Genomic DNA, 18,833 nt, shown 5'->3' on the forward strand with positions numbered 1-18,833 from the left:
GAATGTTAACTTGTGTTTTCTATCTTAATTTCTGTTGTAAGGAGACTTAAGACCTCAAAATACTACTTACGGTTTTTTCTTAATAAGAAGTCTAGGCGTCACTTCTGGTTTAAAGCTACACTAACGTAGTCGGCATTAGATAATAGCACGAAAGTGGTGGTGGCTTTTGTTGAAGTGCTGGGAGAAAAGACAACAAAATCTTTCAAATCTGTTTTGTTTCTAAACTCTGGAGAAAGACTATTGCTACCCACTGCTTAAGCACAGATTCTTAAAGCTATTTTGTCTGAAACATATCCACTGTTTCCTGGTGTCAATCACATCTATTCTCTTCCTAATCCCTTTAATACATCAGGAGGATGGAGTACTCAGGCTAAAGGCAGCATGTACATTCAAATGATTACTTCACCAAAATCTTAAGAAACTAAATCATGGGATTAGATGAAGAATCCTTAAACGTATAAATAATTCATTGAAATGTGAGAAGTGGACAGTAGGAGTAAGGGCTCCCTGGCTTTCACAAGGGAGGAAGGTACCAAGTAGAGCTCTCCAGGAGCCTGCCCTGTTCAGTATAGTTGTAAATGCCCTGGAGGAGAGTGTGTGCAGTGAGGCAGCAAAGTAGGGTACTCAGAGCAGTAAATACAAAAGATGGCAATAAGATGGCTGGTGAAATACAGCATGGATAAATGTCAAGTGATGTTCTTCCTGAGGAGAGTGGAAAGGACAGCTCAAGGGCGGTGTATAATGTGATGCTCTCTATCTTCACCAGAGCAGTAATGATCAGCTTTTAGTTCTGTGGAGAGATCAACTTCATGCCCAGTAACAGTGAAGAAACCTAATCAAGATTAGAAACTCAGAAGGAAATAGACCTGTGTTTTTTCCATAAGTATCCTGTATAACCCCAACATAATCAGTCAAATCACTTCAGCTTGTGAGGAAATCTAATCGATTATACTGTATGAGTCAGACTATTGGACAAGTGTACTATAATTGTTTAAAATATTTAACCTTACAATTGAGCTACTTGTGTTTCTACCTCTTCTATTCTGACTGAAAGGCTGTTTCAGACGCCTGTATATCTCCCTCACTATGAATATCTTCATTGCCAACTATATTTCCTTAATTCTTGGTTGTTGTTGGATCAGTATTGCTCTTTTCTCTGCTGTCTATGCCTGTGCAACTAGCTGATTTACAGCCCTTACGTTCTGCTGAACTGTGCAAAGCCCAACTTTTCTGGTTTTTGAGGTAATGAGGAATGTACCTTTGCAGTCCTTCTCTGTCTGCATTTAAGACAGATGAATTAAAACCAAACATGTTCGCAAATTCTGATTGAATGCTGTTTCAGAAGAAATTCTTGATGGGTCTTTTCAAGTAACACTTGAAAAGTGTTAATGCCTTTGGAAAGACTTGTCTAATGGTCACACTATTATGTTGATGTACAACGACCACAGGAAGCAAATGTTATTTTCCCCTTATATTTTGAACTGACAAGCTCCCAGCTCATCAGAGTTGTTTAACCTCCAAGTGTGTGACTCCGAACTCATTACTGCACAAATCTCCACCTGTTCTCTTGCTTCAGTCTTGTTGTTTTGCAGGCAGAACTGGCTGACCTTGATCTTCCACTGTATCAAAGAATTGCCAGCTCTGTCAGCAGCACATCTACTAGCTATTCATTAATGATGCTGGCATATGCACTGCATAACACTAGCATGTTGGCTTTATCCTTGAAATTACCCTACTGGTACTCTCTTCCCAACCTTATAATTCCTCTTAACATACCTGTTGTCGTCTTCCCTTTAGGCAATTTGTTCACAATGTTACAATTGACTTGGAAAATGAAGAATACATCAGGGATGCTTTTTGGTATTGTCATATAGGAAGTATTCAGTAAGCCTTTAATGACCTTCCGCCATCTCCACTCCTTACTTAAAAGGAGTATTTAAACTCCCCAATTTCTTCTACTTCCATGTAAAACTGAGCCCAACTAATTTTTACTAATTCTCCTTTTTAATATGCCAAACTCTGCCCTTAGAAATTGTAGTTTGTTTAGGGGAAAATGGATATTTGTAGAAAAAGCAGGGCCTTTCTTTTAACTTACTGTGGCAACACGTGACTGGCAGATGAGCAGGATTTCTTTTCCCGGTGATCTGCTGTTGAATTTTTGCTACTTTTGCTTGAGAAACTACTTTAGACTGCTATGTGGATAAATCTTCTGGCAGGGAGGTACACCACCTCCTATACTACTATTAAAATTTGTTCTTCAGTTGTGTCTGGGAAGTTAAAGACCTTGACATTAATGATAGTTGTACTATTATGAAGACAAATATAATTTGGTATCTTAAGTCATATTCAGTCCTTTTGTGCCAGGAGATTTCATACTTAGGAAATTGCTACCGTGATGCAAAAACTTATTCCTGTTTTCTGAAATTATGAGATATCTCAGTGTGAAAAAGTAACGTATGTATCACAACTATAGGGAAACCCTACTGTTGTACTTTGCTATAGTAAGAGGCTTTACCTTTTTCATCACTTATGCCAGTTCTTCTGGTTGTTTGTCCTGCTTGTACTAATGAAAAAGTCGAACTATTTTTCTCTGTCTCTGTGTTGTCTTCGAGGGAGAGAGACTTGCGCTGCAGAAAGTACTTAAGCTATATACTTGAAATAACTTTGATTTGATTTTAGAAATTAAGTTTGTTTATTTTTTAAAAAAACTTAAAATCCCACAAAACCAGACTTTGCCAATGCATTTAAAACAGAACAAAACCCCTAAGTACTGGGAGATATTTTTCTTAATGGCTTCATTTGCCAGTAACAGTAGGAGTTCCTGCCCCTGTGATTTGACTTCTACTTTTCTCCCCCCTGCCACCAGCTAATAGTGAAGCCAATCCGTGTGTGTTTAAAAGAAGTAAATTAAACCTGCTGTATGGAGTGTGTTCTGAGGGAGTAGGTATTGACATTGGAGAGTACTTTAACCAAAAAGATATCAAAAGTCAGTATTGGCATGGTTTTTAAGTCCAATAACTGCCTTGGGTTGAGCAAAAGGTAAATTACAAATGTAGTTCTGTGACTTTAGTATTTGGTTTAACAGTGTTAAGTCAATCTGATCAATCTTACTGTAATCTGGTTTTTAGAAATTAGAACTTTTATCTCAAACTTTCATGGAGCACGTCTCCTTTCAGCACTGAAATGTGCTGAGAACAGCAATAAGATAAATGACTTGTGGAACTACTTTTTAAATGTTATACAATTGGGGGAAACTGAAGAAACATTTCATGAAGTTTACTACTTAAGCTTTTTTAGCAGCATTGTATTTCAATGCGTAGCTCTTCCAAGTAATTGTTACTTCAAAACAGGTAGATACCTAGAACTTTAAGAATCATACTGTCTTGGCTCAATTTTGCTGGTTATGACTTCAGGAAACTGTTTATATAAAATTTTATTTCTTAATTAGCGAAGTGGAATTGGATTTCAGATAGGGTAAAAGGTGGAAAGAAATTATAAATGAGAAGGCATTTTGATAACTCGTTTTAGCTTGTTCTTACTTGCTTTAAAAAGCAAAACAAAAACAAACTTGGAGTTGTTTGGTATTTTGTTTGCAGGATCTTGATATAGGAAGGTGCTGCAAGCAATTACAGACTTAATTAGTCTCAGTCATCATAATCTCAATATTGCTGAAGAGTGAGCATACATTTCAAGCAGCTTCTCTTTGCATGGAAAAGCACGTCATCACTGCATGAGGGACTTCATTCCCATGATCCATATACCATTGCTTTCCATTTCTGATTTAGCAGCAACTAATTACATTAAAAAAAAAAGCCCCCCAAAACCACCTGATTAACCTCAGCACTCTGAAACTTTTATCTCCCACCTTAAGAAGCTGAAACATTCAGGCGTGGGTAGGCGGAAATGAGGAGTAAGCCACCATGACACCATTATTCATAGAGCAGGTCTTTAAAAAGGATGATGCAGAGCTGGTAATGTGATGTCAGTGGCACCACCTAACTATGATGGCAAATATTTGTGGCAGTGTGCTGAAGCTGTGATAAGATTTTTCTAGACTGAACTTAATTTTGTGAGCAACTGCTTTACCATGGTGATTAAAACAACCTACTCTAAAGAAGTAAACCTGTAAATAATCAAGAGACTCTTATTTGTTTATACCTCATTCTCCAGTTCTGGAGATCTAAAAAATACACTTTCCTCAAATATACAGTCTTGAATCTTGGTGTTAGTGTGCGTGCAGGGCAAAGGCCGATATTTTCATTCCATATGTATTTTACAGAATAAATGGTGTTGGAAACACACCACGGCATTATGTTGACAAGTCACCTTCCCTCACCATGGCTGCACATTGCTTCAGCCTCCTCCCTTGCACAAGTTAGCCAAGTACTAAACAACTGATGATATATTGTGACATGCTGTCACAATACCAACACAAGGGGAGGGCAGAAATGAGGTCTGGGCTGCAGCGGTTTTCAAAACTCTGCTACTCTTACTATTAGGAGAAAGGGAGAGGGATTTTTATCCTTGTAGAAAAGGCTGTGGTTTTGCTCTGTACTGCAGAGTCCAGCTCCAGGGCTCTGTGCTGGTTGGCGTCTGAATGGTTCAGTGTTTTGGCGAGGCTCTGGCTTGGCTCATAGCCCATCCTGCTGTCCGTCTTCTGCTCTGTTGGTGTGCTTGGACAGCTTCCAGAGGTAGGTCAGTTGTAGTCCCGCTGGTGTGGAACTGGAAACAACCCCTCTTCACACTGACAGTGTTTTTTTTCTGCCACTTTCAGAGGGGAGGTTTTGCGTGCTATTAATTTTATGGCTGTAACAGTACAGAAGATAGTGATTCTTTGCAATGGGCTTAGCTGGAATACATGGGCACCATGAGAAGCCCTTAACTGCTTGGTCGTGGAAGAAAGCTGTGTGTCATTCATCAGAGGTCACTTCAAGGAAATTTTCACCTTACTAGCCATTAGTTTGTTACCTGTTCTACTGTGTCTGTTTTCAAACTGAAACATTCTTTTAAGCAGTCACTTTATGGTGTGAAGAACAAAATCGATAGCAAATCATTGGTGAAACCACACCACCATGAGTATGTCTCATTCGTGATGGGCCCAGGAGTCAAGGCTTAGTTTGGAGGACTTCATGGCAGTTAAAGCGGGAAGAGGGTTGAAAAGGATCCTTGGTCTTCTTTCTTTTTTTTTTTTTCTTTTTTTTTCTGTGTAACGTCTTAGTGTTTCTCTTCCCTTCTCTAACAGTTCTCTTACTGCTTCATTGATATCTTTTTTTTAATCCTTTCTTTTTCTCCTGTTCCTTCCGTGTTTACTTTTGTTTGTACACACTTATTTGGGGGTAGCTGTGTATATGGAAAGAAAGAGGTGGGCTATGCCTTGACACAGAGGCCCTGAAGACAGAACTGAGACTCAGCAACATCTTTCTCTGGCAGGAAGGAAGGAAGGGAGGCTGTTTTTCATCCTTCTCATCCCTTACTGGTAGATTAGGAGTGTCTCGCCCCCAGATGATTTTTGTTGTCTAACTGTAAATTGGTATGCATTTTATGTGCAATACTGCTGGATTTTGAGCAGAAAATCAAGGGCTTTTAAGCACTTTAATGCCACTAAGCTGTATATCCCTAAGTTAGAGAAGATTATTTATTGTTTTGTTGAACGTTCTTAGTAGTCCCCCACTTCTTTTTTCCATACAGCCATTTCTTTCTGAGGGTATTCATCCCTGCACACAAACAGATCGTGCAGGTGCTGTATGTGTGTCAGGGATGGAGAGTCAGGGTTTAAAAATGTGATTCTATTAGTTTGTAGTAATGTGTATCCTATTTTGAGCTTTTTTTAAAAACTTTGCTGTTTAAATGACTAGTTTTGGTTAGCGTCTCTTGAGGTGCAATAGCACAAAGCATTGTGCACCTTAATCTTGTGTTCTGTTGAGTTTAGGATGAGCCAAAGCCTTCCTCCTTTGTGGAGAGGGAAATAAAATCTCCATGCCCTGAGGGTGTAGGACTTGTGCAGTGACCGTATTGTTCCAGGGAACTATCCAGTGTGTGTGGAAGTGAGGGGATCACATGCATGTGTAATTTTTCCTTTTTTCTATATCTTTTCCTGAAAACTCCCTCTACACTTGCACTCCCTGAGAAACACCCCTTTTCTGCTTTCATGAAATGCAATTTATGCGAAATGCAATTTATGCTCTTCTGACTTGTAAAGCTGTCCAGGGAAGGTATAAAGGGGCAACTGTTGCTCCCTGGAATACGAAGGGATAGTCAATAATTGTGGCAGTAGCAGCAGATTGAGCAACTCAGTGGTTGTCACTGAACTGTTTACCCAGTCATGATTTCGGCATGCTTCCATACTTGATGTGCCACAAATGTGAGGGTGAGAGGAATCCTGTCCTGCTCTCCTTCATTCAACAGTCCTTCCTGGCAGCTGCAAAGACAAGGCAGTAGTCATTGGCCAAAGGAAGTGCATAACCTTCTAACTTGCTGCATGCCCATTCCTCTTTATGCACTTCTCTTTGGAAACGCGGGAGTATAATCATTGCCAGAGTTTGTGTTGCTTTTGTAATGTATTTTTTATTCCTTTTTGCTAGCTGGCTTGCCTTTTGCAATTCTCAATTCAAGACGTATCCCCTTCCAGAGAGGAGTTTTCTGTAGTGATGAATCCATCCGGTATCCGTACAAAGAGGACACCATTTCTTATAAGTTGTTAGCAGGAATAATTATTCCTTTCAGTATAATTGTTGTAAGTTAAACTTTTCTTCATTGCATTTGATGTCAATGGGGGTGGGGAAGAGGGCGGAGGGGCAATCTGTTAACACAGGCTTCTAAAATTGTATTCTATAAGATTTCTGACTTTAAAATAATGTCCTTAGACCATGTGCTAAAGCAGTAAAAATGGTGTTCTGGCAAGAATAACTAAGAAGTTTTCTTTAATTGAGGTCAAACAACCAGAATTATAGAACAGAAAAAGAACACCTTAGAACTATGGTGGTTTAATTCTATAGTCTGAAAGAGAAAAATTCCCTCCCTTACCATATCAGTTAGAATAACACTAATGTATTTTAAATGACTGTCTCAAGCTTTTCTATTTTGGGAGCTACCTCTTTCAGAATATGAGTTTGCATGACCTATTAAGTCAGCATTTTTATCTGGCACAGAGTCACTGGAAATACTTCTGTAGGTGGAAGTTTAACAACAGATAAGTAGTTCTTTAGTAGAGAAATACTACGGCTTCCAATCAGAACTTATCAAAAGCATAACTACAATAAAAAGAATAAGTAGCGAGGGAGTTTTTCCCTGGATATTTCCCCAAAGGTCAGGATAAAACACTGACCCCGAAGGTCAGGACCACTTGTGTTTGAGTTAATGCTAGGGCACACTTTCATTCTGCATCTAACCTGGTTGAAAACAGGGTACTGTTCTCCTTCCCTCCTCTTCACACCAGAGCAGTGAACTGGAGAGATTGCCTCTGCAACTGCCAGTTTGGGATCTCCCTGTTCGACCACAGCTCCTAGCTCAGTTGAACTGGCTCAAGCATATGGTGATCCTGTATCTTTAAGATTTAATTACATTAGGTTAGCTCAGCTGACGGCAAAGGTCCCACTATTACCCTGTCTTTTGCCACCTCTGGTGGCTTGGCTGTAGCAGGATAAGCTAGTGAAGTTCCTTAACCTAGCAGAAGACAGCAGCTTTCTTTGAGCTAGGTGTAGTGAAATGGCTCCTGGAAGAATACAGTATCAGTGCTGGGACAAAAAGTGGTGGAGGCATGTCCCTGGGCAGGAGGAGAGGGGAGAGCTGGACCTCATCAGTTAACCATTTCGTGTCCTAAGTCTCATGGGCCTGCACTTTAGTTCCAACAATGGCCCTTCAACAGGGGCTTCAAGATCCCTGTCCAGATGTGCTAAAAAGCTTCAGACTCCACTCATGGCTCTGTGTTGGATGACATCCAAGCTCATCACAACTACACTTTGAGCAGAGTTAAAATTCTTTTATGCCAAATAAGATTTTTAGCCATATAAATATTTACCCAACTGTATTTTAGGAATCAAAGCTGGAAAAGGAGCAGCTAAATGTAAACTTCAGTATTGGTCAGCTGTTTCTCGGGCTAGTGGGTTAAAATCAGGAGGGATATTATGGCAATCTAACTCTTTCTTGCATAAAGACTGCATGGATTTTTATCTAGATTCCAACATAAAGGTCAGCTTGTAGCTCCTGGGTGGAATTTTTTTCATAACTGTAGAAATGTGGGGCTGGGAATCAAACCTGTGACTTACCTAGTTTTCCTTTTCTTGGAAAAACTGTTTCAAAAACTTACAGAAGTGCTTCTGGAGCAGATAAAACTTCTTTGGGTTTTGTCTGTTCTATTAACTGGCAAGTGGTTTATGCTCAAAGATCCTGCCTTTTAAGATAGGACTATTTTTTTCACCCTGTTACTACTGTTGGTAGTCAATATTACTTAAGAGCAGCAGTACTTGGTCACAACTGAAGTCCATCTAGCTTGTTATCTCGTTTCTAGCAGTGGTTAAAACAGATGAGTGAGGAAGAGCAGAAGAACAGAGCAAGCAAAGATTCATGTTTTGCCCTCAGTACTTTGCTACCAGCCATTTGCAGCTCAGGGACTGCAAGAAGAAGCTTCAGTGAATATAATAATCTTTAATGGATGTATTGCCTTTGAATTTATCCAATCTCCATATGAGCTTATATGAACATTTAGCTAACAAAGTTACTTTTGTAACATCAGGGACCATCTTTTCTTTGTGAAATCAGGCTTTTCTGTCAAGATTGCTTTAAAGTCAGATGGTAAAAGCAAATGTTGGTGTCCTTTACTCAATGCTCTGTCAGATTATTGAAGATGAATGGTCTTTGATGTCTGCTTCCAGTGAAGTAGCTGCACTGACATCACCTAATTTTTTGTCACCTCAATTGAGATAAGTTGACCTACTTACAGGTTTTGCAGCAGTGTTCTTTAAAAGGGGTTTATTATTTACCAGACATGGCTGTGATACTTCTGCTCAACTATCTTCATTAAGAGATGAATGGGATAGGTAGATTCTGTATAATCTACCTCTCTGGGATAGGTAGATTCTGTATAAGAGCTTACCAACATCTACTTTACTGAAAACTTTCTCAGCTTTAGTCCACGTTCTGGTGTTTCTCTGCTTCAGTCCGTGTTTCGGTATGGTGCAGAGTGTAAAACTTTCAGTGTCGCGCATCTGATGGGATTGTCTGTTTGCCTTAATGTGCAAAGCTGCTGACAGGTGTCAGCGTGTCTAATAACAGCTTCATTCACTAAAGCTCTGCTTTGCTGGGGTCCTGGACTTGTCACACATCATTTAATCTTTACAGGATTTTTAAAGATCACTTTACATATATGCATATAGTCCCCCACCCATCTGATCATCTGTATGAGTTGAGCCTTTCTGTACAAAATGGGACCCTGTGGTTCAATATCCAGCCTATCTGGATAGGTGAAGTTTTGTACTTGGTTTAAGGAAAAACTTACTTTCTGCAAAAGATAAAGTTGCAGGAAAACAAAATTAAATCTGTAAATCTGCTTTCCTGTCAGCAGTTGATGCACACACCTTGGACATGCAGGGTGAAAAATCCTTGGAAAGACCTCAGTATTGCCTGTCTTTCCCTACTCTAAGTTTTCTTTCTCCCCTAAAGATTTAATTTTCCTGAGGAATAGGAAATTTCGTTGTTTAAATAACTGGCCTTTCACATCCGGATATGAAGTCTAGATCCTTCAGAATAGTCTCTGGCTTCACAGAAAAATAACAACTTTATGATGAAATAGAAAAATTTTGCTCAGCAGAAGTTTAGCTGAAGAAGACTCAATGTAGAATAAAATGTAATACTGGATAAAATGTTTCTAATTAGGGCCATGCCAAGTAAAATGGATAAATGTTACTCTGAGAAGACTTTATTTTAATAAATATTCTGAAAGTCAATAATACTAAATTCAACATGAAGCAGGGTAAGGTAAAAGTTTTTTTTTTTTCTTCTACATAAAAGCATTTGAAGTTTGGGCATGGTTACTGCTGACTCTTGGAAAACTTAAATTTGCAGCTTAATGTTTATAAAAAAATTAATTTCTGAAATGACATGTCTGAGTATTAAAAACAATAGAGTAATATCTTTCTTTTTAAGCGATTATCTTTCTTTAACTGTTGTTCTTATTTCTTTTTCAGATAATCCTAGGAGAGACTCTCTCTGTCTTTTATAACCATTTGCACTCAAATTCATTTGTCAGAAATAACTACATAGCCACTATTTACAAAGCCATTGGGACCTTCATTTTTGGAGCAGCTGCTAGCCAGTCATTGACGGACATTGCCAAGTACTCCATAGGTAGACTGCGTCCTCACTTCCTCGCTGTGTGCCAGCCCGACTGGACACGAATCAACTGCAGTCTAGGTTACATTGAGAACTTCTCTTGTCAAGGAGACAAAGCAAAAATCAACGAGGGAAGGTGAGTCTGACTAACCTTGTATACTTGGTTGTAAGGTGTCTTGACTTGGGACAGTGAGTTTGGTATCGCTACTGCATTTTTTGTGCTTCTCTTAGAATAAATTTCTTGTAATGCATTTTAAACTTCGAGTCCTGTCTAGACACTGGGATTTTTTTCTAATTTGTGGGAACTTGTTTTATTAAGGTACTGATTAATGCATAAATTATTGTGTATTCATTTCTGCTTATTTACAAAATGTGGGTGATGTTCAGTTTTGATGGGCTTCTATTCGTGTTTCTAAAATGTCTGTGCATCCCAATCAAGAGAAGAATTTGAAATCTGCCTTCAAAATTGTATGTGGAATAGCAAGGAAAACAGTTCAGACTTAGAATGAAAACGAATAAAAACTGGATGTATCCATATAAAAATAGGGAGGAATGTTAAGAGAATCGCTCTACTCGTAATGAGTTTTCTCATTATTAGGCATTTCATCACCTTAAATACTAACCTGCCAGTTCAATTGCAGCAAGATAACAGGGAAACAAAAATGAAGCATCTGACACATTGGAGTTTTGTCACTGTGTTATAAACAACAGTGTTTGAATGCTATTGGAAATGTTAAAGTATGTTCAGAATAATTTCTTGTATTAGAGGTTGCTTGAGCTGCCTGGGAGCTTAGCTTTAGAGAAACTCCTTGGCATTCTTTTTCCAGAAGACCCATATACCCTCTTAGTTAGAACTTTTCTCTGTGTTTGTGGTTTTTAAATAGATGTGTGTGCGTTTTGCTTACTGTCCTTTGTGCTCATTTGCTCTTCTAGCATGTGTCCCTTACGGATCTGCCAGTAGCAGGCACAGGAAAATGTTGCATGTTGATTTGGTGGGGTACCAGGTCCAGCTCCAAGTCATGCACAGCAGCCGTTCAAAGATGCCAGGAGCAGTGTGTATTTCGAAGGGCTGTTGGTAGTAGAGGAGCAAGTGCATGATGATAGATAGGCAGTATAGCAGATAATTCTAAAATGAGCAGAACTTCATGCAGGCAGTAAATAGACAAATTGGAGTTTGTTCTTTGTGAGATTAAAGTAGAGGAGTGTACTTTGTGTGCAGCTTTTTTTGTATTACTAATGCCCATAATTGTGCTTAGACTTTTATTTACTTATTCTAAGCTATTCTAGACGCTGATTATTGGATGGACTTTCCTTGCCTGTGAGTAGCCCTGTAGAGTCAGAATATCCACTAGTAAGGTATAACTTTTATCTCTGTTCCAGGAAATACGTGATGTACTTCTGAAGACTTGTAATGGTCACTTTCTATATGACTATCAACTTCTGTTTGGAAAAAGGCAGAGTAAATAAAGGAGGATTTTAATGAAATGTAGAAAACAAATAATTTCTCAACAGCCTATCTGTCAGACTTTTAAATGTTACTGGCTTTTCAAAAATCTGACTTGTAGTACAACAACCTTAATAATTTAAATAGAGGAGATGCTACCTCCCCCAAGATAACAAATTGTCTTGGTATCTTGTCAGCTCTGCAAATTTTAGTGTGGTGAGTTAGCAGAAGTAGTTGCCAGAAATTAATTCGGAGTTTAAAAGAAGATAGAATGGTAACTTGTAACACAAGAGGGGGGAATACAGATTTTGTTGTATGTTACATTGTGGTGGGGGTAAAATGTTTTGACTTTTTTTGCTTCAGCTCACTAAAAGTGGCATTTATTTTTATTATTCTGCTACTATGTGAAAAGATACTTGTCTAAGTTTCAAATGGAATGAGTCTTCAAACAAAATTTCACATCCTCAGGTGCTTTGTGAAACAGAATTGTGTGGCTTTCAGCATGAAGCTGTGAGGTCAAAATTCAGCTTGGGCCTAGCTCTGAGTCTTCAGTTGAACTTCTGCATAAGTCTAAAAATGCTTCTCAAATGTGAAGAGGGAAAAGGAGAAAATTTGAGTTGATTGTAATGACTAAAATGGTCCTGAAATAAAACCTTCTGGTTTTGGGGGATGCTGAAAAACAGTTAGTTATCCTCAAACAAGGAAACAGATTTTTGTTGTATGAGAATAACCTGGAGGAACAATGGCACAGTGATCACTTAGCTTTTGTTCTTCCCTGTGCAACTAGTGCTTTGAAAACTGACTTCCATGTTGGAAGCAAGAGTTGTCTGTCGTCTCTTAACTGAGGAGCTGTTAGATTTGTATTCCCAGCTACTGTTGTGTTCTCTCTTTCTGTTGTCCCTGTTGCTCCCTAGAAAATGGTTTAAGAGGGCTCTCCTTTTTGGTCAAAGCTTGCCTTGAAGCCATGACTTCAGTGTGAGCTCACCTGTGGTGCTTCCGCTCGCAGCTGAGGCTTTTCCATGCACAGGAGGATGTAAACAAAAAGTTAAGTTATTGAAGGGTAGATTAAAGTGGGACATTGTCATGGTGGATGTCATGGATGCAGTGACCCAGTAAATCATTGTGGGTTTCTAACAGAAATTGGGCCCTACATCTGAAAGGGTGGTTTCAATGATCTTGGGTCATGTGCCTACATACCTTACAGTTAATAAGCCACTAAGAGGAGGGAGTTTGATTGCAGTGAGTTTTGCAGCAAGTTGGAGGAGGTCAGTAGGCTCTCAAACTGTAACCCAGAGGTGAATTTCTGGATCGGTTGGACAAAATTATTAGCGGCAAACTTATTACCATCTACCCTCATTTGCATAAAATAAATATGCAGGTAGAAATACCAAGAAAGAATGAAGACAGGACAATCATGGGGTTGCATACAAAATCATATGTTCTGAATGGAACCTATTATTCCTGTGTAGTGGTAGAACTTGGGGTTGTTTTTGAGTATTTTTAGAGATTCATGCTCAGTTATACAGTCAAAAAGACAAATCTAATCTTTGTTTACTATTTCTTAACTCATAGCAGGAAAACAATGCTTCCAGTGTAACAATCCGTTGTGTGCTTCCACTATGCATATTGTACTCTTCTGTTTTGTTCTCTCCTCCCTTCTCATCCCTTCTTATCATCCCTTCTCATAATTTTATACTCACCAAAAGTATAAAATAGTTTTGTTATGCAGCATCCCTGAGTAGATCAGAGTTCTTGGTCTGAAATAGAGTAAGTGGGCGCGTGTTGAAGAGATAGATGTAAGATGGAAGTCTCTAAGGGATACTTCAGAAGTGGTACGAAGTTAGGTAATGAACAATTGTTCCCATTTCCTAATAGTAAAACTGGAAGGCGAAACATTTGAAGTAGTTTCTTATTTTTACTTTTTCCACACATGAAGATTAAGAAGATGAAGTAAGCTGTGGAACTCTTTGCAGTGCTGGGATGCGTAAGTTTATAGGTGGGTTCAAAAAACCAATTTGAACAAACTTCTAGAAGCATAAAACCAAGAAAACAACCTTTGTTTCTGGAAGCCGGTAAGTTATGGTTAGAGATTGACAGTGTTTTGGGCAAGCATTGTTGCCTATTTTGTTCCAGTACTGTTTTATGCAAATCTCATGTTTGCAACTCTTTGCGTATGTCTATTGTGTCATAACATGGGGACATGGGGGGAAGATAATAATTAGTCTTTATGGTTCATCAGTAACAGCAGTATTAAAACACATGCTAAAATACATATGCTTTATCATAAGTGCACTGGTTTATATTTATATTTGGTTGTCTAAATTAATGAAGTTCCTGTGGGTTTTGGTTAGTTTCAGTAAGGTTTTACTTTCTAACCTGAGCTTGATTAGCTACTTCTTGCTGCCTTAAGTATCTTGTTTGCTCTGTATCATGCTGAACGCAGAGTCCTCTTCAGCTTAAATAGCTTAGGTCCTCCTTGACAACTTTTATAGTGTTTGCACTTTCAGTACTACTGGTGGTTAAACTAAGCTGAGGATCACTATTACAGCTGTGTGTGTAGTAAATCTTATTCATATTTGTTGAAAGATGCATGTGAGAGTTGGCATATATTACTTGAAAGTATGTAGCACTTGCAGATCTCTAAAATATGCATAGAAATCACTAGTTATATTAAAAATTGCTAGTTAAATTAAGAATTAGCCTTAGAAACTGTACTTTTCTTCTGTGTCTTTTTGTAAGACAACCCTTTCTTCAGGCAGTCTTTGGCATTTAATTTAAGCTAGACACAGAAGCTTGGTATGAGCTACTTCATGGCAGTTTTCTGAGGGTCAACGACTTACACAGAACTGCATTCTCAAGCTTTTATGAAGGTGTTGCTAGGTTTGATGCCAACTAGTTAAGGTTTGTAATATTCCATTTAAATAAATATTAAGTGTAGTAACTCAATAAAGGTGCTTGACCTGTGAAGGTCATTTTTCTTTTGAGTATCAAAATAGCAAAGTTCTCCTTAAAGCACATAACACAGTTGAGTAAGATACATATTTTTAAAATGTAGTTGCACTGGGCAGAAGGGTACAGAACTTCATATAATGTAGTTTCTTTACTGGGAGGTAGTGGCTTGTTTTAGCATTTTAGAAAAGTAAATTTGATCTACAAGCACAAGTTTTAGTGTTTATGACTGAAGAGAGATCAAAGCCAAGGGGTCATCCTGTAACTGGTGCTAGCAATTAGCATGTCACTTTTAGTATACCAGTGTATATTTTAATGCTACTGGATTGCCTTTAAGGTACTTTCTATAGCACTTGTAACGATAATGACTTGCCAAATGACTTTTCTTTTTCAAATCAGCAAAGTAGGGCTCAGTAAAATAAGTAGATGTGCTAGGCTGTAACCCTGATGGAGTGGGGATGTGAGTGAGCAGTCTCTACTAATCTCTGATCTCTTAGGCTTTTACAGCTCCCATTCTTGTTCAATTTTTCCTTCTCTTTTGGCTTGCTACTGCTTACCTTTGCCTGACGTTGAGGTGGTCAACAAGATACTGAAATTCCTCAAAGAGGAGTAGGCAGAGAGGACACCTAAAGGACAGATGATGACTTCTCCATTCCTTATTGGTGGCTGAGGCATACTTCCCAGACTTGTCCACTCTAGTCAGTCCATGGCAGCTTGTTCGTGCATTCTGTTTGTTAGCTTTCTTGCATCTAAAAGAGTTAATAGAAACCACAGATGTTCAGCAGCCAGAGCTGTGAATTAATATTTTACTGTTCGTCTGGTGAGTGTACTTTGCTGTAGTTGCTGGTTTTCTGTCCGAAAGGAGTTTGTAAATAGTGAAGCTTGAATATCTAGTAGAGTAATGAAGTAGAACATCAAGAGTTTCTATTTTCCTCTAGTATATGAATTGTGGGATAAGTCTTCAACACTCTCAAAAAAGCCTTTGTTGTTAGTGTATCTTAACACTTGATTGGTCTGGAAAAATTTAGGCTTCTGGTAGGGGAAAAAGGCAGCTTAAATGTATTGTACTTCAGGACTTCAAGATGGTAATGGGGTGCCTTCTAACTGTATAGTTAGACTGTACTAATATATGGTGTGGCAATGTTAACTAGTTGCTCCCAACTCATTCTGGCAGTCAGAGTTGCTAATTTTACCTTGATCACCTTTGTGCAGACAAGCATTGGTAATCCCTAGGTAGCAGATCTGGAATCCAAGAATCACACTTGACTAGGCCAGCCTGAACCTGGAAAAGGTCAGTCTTTACTGTGTCTGTAAACTTGCAGTGTCATCTTGAGCAAAGAATGGGTATTTCTCATTGCTTGTAAAATCCAATCTCAAGGACAATAAATGTGGCTTAAATAATTATTCTGTCAATATTTTTTTTGAGGAGGATGGGAACTTAGTAATGGCGATAGGTTTTTCTCTCCAGTTTTATAAAATTTTTTCTACAAGCAGGTAAAAACTAAAAAAAAACACGAACAAAAAAACCCTAAGCGCCCCCCCCCCCAAAAAAAAACAAAACCCACCACCCCAAACTGATCAAAAACTCCCTCAAAACAACAATAAGGAACCGCCACAAAGCAGGCTTCTGGTATTGAAGAGTTGTGTGTAATTGAAAGAACATTTGAATGAGAGTCTTTTTTAATTCTCAAACAATGTAGCAGGTGCTATATACAGCTTACAGTATTTTTAGAACTTAATTTAGGTTTGTGCTGTCACTTTCATATAAATATATATATCATGTTATAAACTTGGCAGCACAAACAGCACATTAAAGCCCTGTGTAAAGGTCAAGTATATTGAATCTGATACTATTTAAACTTACATTTTATCCACAAAATGTTAAGAATAAATGTTGTAGCATGAAGTATGCAGTATTATTACTCAGTTTCTGCTAAATAACTTCACAGGGACAATAATATACTAAGGTGGAAATAAATAATTTCTAGTTACTGCTGGTGCAAATGATGCCTCCCTAGAACTTCAAAACTTTTAAAGCATACTTCCTTAAATTTTCTGGTTTTGGAATCACTTCCTACAGTAATAATGTAGGAAAAAACTAGGTTTGTAATATCAGTACTCAATAAGGAATGTGAAACACAACTGTTGCTAATACTGTTTTGAACTTACAACCTTTGAAAGCAAAAGGCTTTTAATTAATGTGTTCCTTTTCTCACATGTTCAACGTACCTGATTTGCTTGTTGTGCCATAGTGGTCACAAAAGTCTCTGAAACAGAAACTAATTTGCACCAATTAATTTAGTGGATGAAAGTTTAAGAGTCAATTCAGATACCTGGCAATTGGGTTATGAAGTCATTCTTCATAGTTTCAGATTAGCATAAATCTGTGTTTTTAATACTGTATTTCAGGGTGATTGTTAACTGCAGATGATGGTGAAAACTATTTAAAAAAAAAACTTTCTAAAATGTCACCAGAAAAAGTATTAAAACACTTCAGAAAATAAACATGCTGACTTCTCTTAAAAGCTAATGTTTTCTACCCTTTTGACTATACCTTAGAGATATCTTATAAAATTCGGAATCTTTGTCTTCTAAAATTTTCATTGAACCTTTTCTTGCTGCTGAATTGATTTCTTCCCCCCCCCCCCCCCCCCAGTATTGTTAATGTCCACACCATCCTGAAGACTGTGGAGACCTTGTTACAACGTCTAGCAAGAATGGCTTAAGTAATTCTGGTATATAACTGAATGCTTAGGAAGCCTTTGTGTATCTACAGGAGGGAACCTCTGGAGGTCATCTAGTCCAACCTCCAGTTTATAGTGGAGGTAACTGTAGAGTTTTGACAAAGCCCTGTGCATCCTAGTTTGTTCAAAAGCTCTGGATGTGGAGATTCCACAGCCTATTGGGAAAATCTGTTCCTTCAGTCCTTCCTGCTCTTTTTCTAACCATCAGGCGGACCCCCTGCCTCCTTAGCATGATTTCTTAAAGATATTTAAACAGCCTCATCATGGCATCACCTACCTTCTTCAGCACCACTGGATGCAAGCCATCCAGTCTCATGGACTTGCAAGTCCAGCTTTAAGTAATCATGGTTAGATCTTCCTTGACTAGATAGTACCTCTCTCCTCTAAACTTTACTACTAGGCATGAAGACCTGGGAGGCTGAAAAGATCTTGTTGGGAAAGACTTAAAAACCTGAGGCAAAGAAGGTATCAAGTACCTTTAGCTTTTCTATTCCCTTTGTCACAGCATAGCTCACCATGTTCAATGGGCCCATGTTATCCTTGTCTTTGTTTTGCTGCTGACCTACCAGTTGAACACCTTCACATTGCCCTTTGTATCCCTCACTAGCTCCAGCCTTAGCCTTTCTAATTCCTTCTCTGCATGCTTGGGTGATGCTTCAGTACTTGTCCTTGGTAGGCAGTCTATTACTACCTCTCGTGATTTTTATGTATCTAAACTCAGTCAGATGTTGCTCACTGAATCAAGATGGCCTCTTGTTATTCCTGCTTGTTTTCTTCCAGAAGGGGATGGAATGTCTTTGTGCTCTGAGGAGATTGTCCCTGAAATCCTACCATCTCATGGTTACTGCAACCAAGGCTGTTCCTGAGATGTCCAACTCATTCATCTTTGCTCCTGAGTAACAGATTAGCAGAGAGCACTTTTTCTGTTAGGCCTGTCCAACAGCAGTATCAGAAAAGAAAGCTGTTGAATTGCTTGCACCCTGCCATATTGCCTTTCCAGCAGATTTTTGATGTGGCTGAATTTCCCTAGGAGCAGCCTTTCTGGATTTGAGATGTCTGAGTTCCTATGCCTCCAGTCTCTAGAAATTTTAATCTGTACTTCAGTGTTAGAGGTGGCCAGTCTGACTAATGGATTCTAACATATCTTGGGGTTGTCCCCCCCCTCCCTTTTGTGTACAACAATTACTTACTAAGCCTGAAAGGAAGACTTAGGAATTCTTTGTATTCTTCAGCCTTGGGAAAGACTTGAACCCTGGCCTCCAACCATCTAAGTGAGCTTCCTCATTGCTGAGCTTCTCTAATGACTTTGTATTACCTTTTTATGCATCTCCAGCTGTACCTTATGGTGAGTTAAAAGGAGATGGGTCAAC

The 18,833-nt window shown here is 38.6% G+C and overlaps 1 protein-coding gene across 4 annotated transcripts in view; it reads left to right on the forward strand.

Moving 5' to 3' along the window:
* The window catches only part of PLPP1 (phospholipid phosphatase 1), a 68,710-nt gene that overhangs the window by 23,995 nt on the left and 25,882 nt on the right, over positions 1-18,833 (forward strand). For 2 of the 4 annotated variants that reach the window (XM_075137451.1, XM_075137453.1), the window contains 2 exons: positions 6,582-6,733; positions 10,182-10,462. In XM_075137451.1, the coding sequence (XP_074993552.1) occupies positions 6,582-6,733; positions 10,182-10,462 (433 nt within the window). The remainder of the gene's footprint in view (positions 1-6,581; positions 6,734-10,181; positions 10,463-18,833) is intronic. The other 2 variants (XM_075137450.1, XM_075137452.1) reach the window with 1 other exon arrangement.

This window comes from Calonectris borealis, chromosome Z, assembly GCF_964195595.1.
Source record: "Calonectris borealis chromosome Z, bCalBor7.hap1.2, whole genome shotgun sequence".
In the NCBI taxonomy this organism is placed as follows: Eukaryota; Metazoa; Chordata; class Aves; order Procellariiformes; family Procellariidae; genus Calonectris; species Calonectris borealis.